This window comes from Hippocampus comes, unplaced genomic scaffold (genome assembly GCF_001891065.2).
Source record: "Hippocampus comes isolate QL1 unplaced genomic scaffold, H_comes_QL1_v1.1 scaffold68, whole genome shotgun sequence".
Taxonomy (NCBI): Eukaryota; Metazoa; Chordata; class Actinopteri; order Syngnathiformes; family Syngnathidae; genus Hippocampus; species Hippocampus comes.
This window is the reverse complement of record NW_017805625.1, coordinates 2,376,350-2,382,349: the sequence shown is the minus strand read 5'-3', so window position 1 is coordinate 2,382,349 and position 6,000 is coordinate 2,376,350. Positions and strand designations below refer to the sequence as shown.

At 43.2% G+C, this 6,000-nt stretch overlaps 2 protein-coding genes across 3 annotated transcripts in view; both read right to left on the bottom strand.

Annotated features, from left to right (window-relative positions):
* LOC109522237 (histone deacetylase 7-like) overlaps window positions 1-1,193 on the bottom strand; it is a 37,166-nt gene extending 35,973 nt beyond the window's left edge. The window contains exon 1 of the mRNA XM_019880593.1: window positions 837-1,193. The gene's annotated coding sequence lies outside the window, so the exon portion shown is untranslated. The remainder of the gene's footprint in view (window positions 1-836) is intronic.
* A 363-nt stretch (window positions 1,194-1,556) lies between these two features.
* LOC109522239 (vitamin D3 receptor B) overlaps window positions 1,557-6,000 on the bottom strand; it is a 30,270-nt gene continuing 25,826 nt past the window's right edge. Inside the window, exon 9 of one of the 2 annotated variants that reach the window (XM_019880597.1) lies at window positions 1,557-1,726. In XM_019880597.1, the coding sequence (XP_019736156.1) occupies window positions 1,621-1,726 (106 nt within the window). In that variant the 3' untranslated portion in view covers window positions 1,557-1,620. Of the gene's footprint in view, window positions 1,727-1,781; window positions 1,898-6,000 lie in introns of those variants that run through there. The other variant, XM_019880599.1, reaches the window with a different exon arrangement.

The window sequence follows — 6,000 nt, the reverse complement described above, 5'->3', positions numbered from 1 at the left end:
GTGGGTGTGCAGGCGGGAGACAGAGAGAGAGAGAAAGAGAGAGAGAGGTGAGGAAAGAGAGAGAGAGAGAGAGAGAGAGAGAGAGAGAGAGAGAGCTAAAAAGGATTTTGATATTTTCGGCTGTTATTATACTGCTGTTTTAATCATTTGGTGGAGTTCCACTGGATCATGGTGGCGAGAACCATGATCAGTTATTATTAGTATGGTGGAAATGCGATTTATAAGGCAGGAGGAGGGCTTCTGTAAAAGATATATTTTTATCTCAGAAAAAACAATACGCAGAATAACTGAACCCTGTTTTGAATACTGCTCGCTTGGAAGAAGCGGTATCTGGTGTTGGGACAACTACTTCCGTACTCCCAGCCTCTTTCCAGGCTTTAACTATCCAGCCTCCATGTCATGTTCTGATCCCTGTATGTCCGTCTCCTGCAGCACTGCATCGCATTAATGTTCTGTTTCACATTTTTCACAAAGATTTAAGTGGACACTCTCTGGGGTGGGTGGGTCTGTTTCCAATTTTCTCCCCTTCCCCGTCTTAAGGGACAACATTTGCAAAACTAAACAAATACAACTGATGCACAAAATATTTTCTTTTTGGAGTGCAATGTTTCCCCTTCTTTTCAAACACACAAAGATGAGTTTTCAAAAGCATATTTTCACTGATAAAAAGTTCTCAAACTTTCTCACATCAGTTAAAAAAAAACACAAACAGAACCTCTACTGATCAGATTAAAGAGTATAAAAAATTGGCATTGGCAGTATACTGGCCACCGATTCCTACTCTCTATTACAATCATATTTATTTTAAAAAATATACATTGTGTAATATTTCTTACCAGCTTTGAGGTTCCTCCAGTCAAGTTAATCAGTGGCAGCAGTCTGAGAGGCTGTGTGAGAATGCAGATCCCGCTCTGACAGGGGAGTGGTGCTGAAGCGCACTGACTCAACCGCTTGACACAACTGGCTCTCCGATGTCTCGCGCTCGCCTTGGTGTGAGCGCAACCAGCTCGTCTCTCTTCTTTCACCCTCCTCTCGTCTAATCACTCCCTTCAGCTCACTTTTTTTTTTTTTTGTTGTTGTTTTCACAGACGACGCAGTTGCTCTGACGTATCAACCTCCCGTAACTTGTTAGTGCCGCCCCTGCGCCAGCAGCCGCACAGAGGTCGTGTGTTTCTCGGAGCGCGCGCGTGCGCGAGTGCGCGTCCGCGCGCGTTTTTGTGTGTGTGTGTGTGTGTGTGTGTGTGTGTGTGTGTGTGTGTGTGTGTGTGTTGCGCAGCATAACAGATTTGAGTTTGTGTCTGACACACAATAGCAGGAAGTCTTCATTTAGTACTCACAAAGCACAGAGGATGGAACTAGAACAGCGCTGAGCATTACCTGAGTTTTCACACTCGTATCCCCCCCCCAAAAAATGAAAATCATTCAGTAGAATGTGTTGAACAGAACATGATGATAACCAAGAACCAAAAATCCAATCGCAATTTACTTTTTACATACAATGAGACAATGGACATGTATCATGACAAGATGTGTCAGAAAAGTTTCAGGACTAACGTCCCAAAAGATATCTTTTAATTCCAAACTACAATTTTTAACCTTTGAGGTTAATGCAAATGGGATCTAACGCACCTTCCAAGCCTCTGCCTTGCCTTCATGAACTCCTGGAAGGTTTCTGCCCAGGGTCTCTGCTGCACCATCTTCACAGCCATCTTGACGTGGTCCAGGTCTTCAAAAAGGCAAAAAAAAAAAAAAAAAATCACATTTTTTGGTTGTTCCAGGCTGGCGGTATTCTTCTCGGCCAGGAACCGTCAGATGCTCAGAGTATTATGTGCAGGAGCATTGTCATCTTGAAGTAGCTACAAATCGTCCTGCCATAATTTCCGCCTCTTCTCGTGCACTGAATGAACCAAACACTGATCTTGTGAGGCTGTCGATGTGCTGCTTGATTGTCGGGCCCTCAACGAAGGGGAAAACTGAAGCTTGTCGTTTGCGTGACACCAGCCCCTTCCCCCCCCACTTACTAAGCCATCATATTCACCTAATTTTAGCATGCATTTAATGCAATATTTTCACTCTTCTGTTCGGCTGCAGATTACTCAGGGTGGAGATGCCTGTTCTGAGTGGAGAAATTTTACAAGAACAACGTCATAAAGTCAGCTGTTAGCATCGTGCGTTCAACGTGATTAGTTGCACAAGGCCACTTATTTATTCCTGACAATTGCATTTCAGAGAAATGAACAAGGGAGAAAAACACAATGCTGGGGATTTAGCCGTCCCGATCCTATTATTTTTATTATCAATCTTAATTTAATTGTATTGTCATGTCTGAAAACGTACAAAGCATTTTGTTTTCATTTGACCCAAACTATCATATGAAATATTGCCTTTGTCGCGCATTTTTTTGCAACACATTCATGGCTAAAATTGGAAATTATGATGACAGTTGGAAAGGTTATCTGCACTCTCTCATGGTTTCTGTTGGACATGTTTAAGAAGAAAGAGGGTTTATGTGTTAGAATATTATTATTATTAAGTCGTGTTTTCATGGGGTCACGTAAAAACAGACACGCACGCACGCGCACACGTTTGCAATCGAGCTGAATGCGCAACAATAGCAGAAGACAATTTCATGCTGATAATGCCGTTAGCCTCCGTTATTTTTGTCGAACCTGAAACACCAAATCAAACTGACAAACTGTCACCAGTGGCACCACGTCTCTCATTTGCTCTCTCCGATGGCTTGCCGCCGTACGGGACAACAACAAAACAGTGAGGCTTGTTTGCTTTCACAACAGCAAAGTATCTTTCGGTACTGCACAGAGTTGTTCGGTTTCCAAATTTAGAATGTCGCAGGTGACACAATATTTGTCCGCTTGCTATATTCTCCCCTGCATGCTATTGTCATTTGTAGATGTATATTTGTTTTGCTGGCCGACAACACGTGATACAGGCTCGACGCCGACATGTGCTGGCTAACGTAAGCCCTGCATGGCCCTGGTATCACATTACACCACACACAAGGTCAGTTTGACTTGATTGTCTCAACAGGATGGAAAACAATGACCGCTTCAAGCTTTGGTAAGCTAAATGCACCTCGTTATGTTGTTTTGTTTTCTTTTTTTTTCTTGAAGATGTTATGAATTCGTTTGACCTCAGCGTGGACAACACGGCCTTAAAATAAAATCTCACATTTGTTTCCATAAATAGCTGATTCCCGATTTTCATGAAAATCAATTAAAAATAATCGTGCTTCTTCTTGTGTTGTTTTTTTTTTTTTTAATTAAAATGTATGTAAACCCGATCCTGAATCAAAATTTCATCACTTAATAAGTGACAAAGAGTAACGTCAGACCCGACTTGCTTTCATGCTCTTTTCTTCTGTAAAGTTGCACGGGTGAGGCAAAGTGTCCTCGTCAAAATTATTGGCAAGGTGGCATTGCTCAGCACGAGACTGCCTTCAGTGGAAAATTCCCTGTGTGGAAAATTATTTTGCTCATGACGTTTGTTTCTTAGGGGGAACTAAAAATGCTCTTTGCTTTTTGAGAAATAGTTGCTCGAGGGGTCAGAAAAGACGCTAAACGTAGCGATGCTAATTTTGTATACAGTACAAGTTTCTTTTCGCAGATATGGTGCTGGTGTAAAAAATGCACATAATCGGGGAAGACGAATCGAATCGTCGCCCACCCGTCGCTTGCCCTTTAAACTGTACCGCAATTAAGAGGAAATTTGATTTTAAAACAAAAAAAATTAAACTGTCTCATATTTGCCGGTTGAATCACGTTTTTTGAGAAATAGTTGCTCGAGGGGTCAGAAAAGACACTAAATGTAGCGAAACTAATTTTGTATACTAGTTTCTTTTCGCAGATATGGTGCTGGTGTAAGTAGTGCATATAAGCTGGGAAGACAGAAATCACCAAAAAAAACCTTTTGTCATTGAATGAATCGAATCATCCCCCACCCGTCGCTTGCCCTTTAAATTGTTCCGCATGGAAATTAAGAGGAAAATTGATTAAAAAAAAAAAAAAAAATTAAACTGTCTCAAATTTGCCGGTTGAATCACGTAGCATAATTGCTCTGTTAGTCAACGAAACACGAATTCCCACGTGGCCTATAGCACGGGTTTTTCATCCGACACGGTCAGTGGCACATCAGCCATGTTAGTAGTTGAATTAACCTGTCGACCTCTTTCCGAGGGCGCGGTATGTGTCTCCGCTCTGTTGCAGAGAAACGTGGCTGAGCAGGTCAGCAGGGAGCATGACCTCAGCTGCTGTGTGGTCTGCCCCTCCGCTAGATGCCCTGGATCAGCCTTGTGGCTCAAATGTAATTTCATCCTTTGGGAAAATACACTGACCAAAGGAAACTCATGTCTGGGGGTCATGGACCTTTGCATTCACGAAGCGGGAGAGGGATTTTATTGGTCTGAGTTCCTCCTTCTGAGGAGTACTGTGTTGGGGGAGGGTGGGGGGTGGGGCGTGCAAGACAGAGCAACCTGTTTATTTGATACATTATATTTAGTGGACATTGTGACCGTTATTTTTGGCCACCTCGACACAGTGAGAGCGTGTGTCTCCAGAAAAGAAGCAAATCCGCTTGATTTTTTCCAAACATCTAAAGCAGCCCCGCTTTGACACAACATTTGGAGCACCAGAGAGGACAAGAAGACAAAAACAGAGAAAGAAGTCAACCGTTGATAACAAGCAGCTTAGAAATCCTTGAAGAATACAATGGGATCTGCATCATCATCATCTGGAAACGTGCTAAGTGGAAAAATGGAGCTGAAAGGAGACCTTCAAGTTCACGAGGAGATAAAGTACAGGCTGCTAACTGGGAAATGACTTGAAAGAATGAGATAGCAGAATGTTCTGCCAGATATTGGTTTCCTCTGCTCTAACGAGTAATGAAGGCAGGGTCTCAGTGGAAGAACTATGCTGTAGATACGAGTCAGGTTCAAGTACACACACACACACACACACACACACACACACACACACACACACACACACACACCAACCGTATTTTCGACACTATAAGGCACTTTGGAGTATAAGGCACGCTTTCAATGAACGGCCTATTTTAAAACTGTTTTCATATATAGGGCGCACCACCATTATAAGGCGCTTTTCATATATAGGGCGCACCACATTATAAGGCGCAAAGAAGAGAAGCTGCAATAGTGGCTGCGGTTGTGTTATGCATCCACTAGATGGAGCTACGCTAAAGGGAATATAATACAATACAGCTTTATTGATATCGAGCTTTCCCAAACGGTGCAGCTGTAACAAAGCGCTTGACTGAACATTTAAAATACTACGTCGAAGAAATCAGAATATTGATCCATACATAAGGTGTACCGGATTATAAGGCGCACTGTCGGCTTTTGAGAAAATTGAATGCTTTTAGGTGCGCCTTACAGTGCGGAAAATACGGTCTTCCTAACCCACTCGCTGGATAGCTGTGGATTTTGAGCAGATTGGGTAATCCCAAATTGGGTTACTATTTCCTCCACCCAGTGCACTCCATATAAGTAACCTAGCATTGGCTCTGTCCCTTTTGGACCCGGCGCTGGGCTAGCTATTTCACCAACTCTGGATTACTCTTAACAATCGGCTGAAGAGTGCGGAAATGTTGTCCCAAGACGTGTAAACTGCATGAAGTTGTGATTCCACCCCCGTATTCTGGGGAGCATTTGGACACCAAGTCCCATGTGAGGGACTCCAGCTGCAGTCCTGATCAGGTTAAGCGCTCTAGAAAATGGATGGATGGACCTTGTCAGAGTCAAGGTGAAGGTGACACACTTTCCCACAGCTGAATGCGAGACCAGCCTCGTGGTGTCAAATGAAAATAGATTTTTCATTGTTCCCCCGGCCCACCCGCAATTAAATATGTCATCCTTAAAACAAAGCAATGTCCTTTTGCCGATATGCCTCGGTGACCCCTCGAAGAGACGCGCTCACACACTTTGGAGAATGTGAGACTCCAATCAGGCTGAATGGCTAGCCG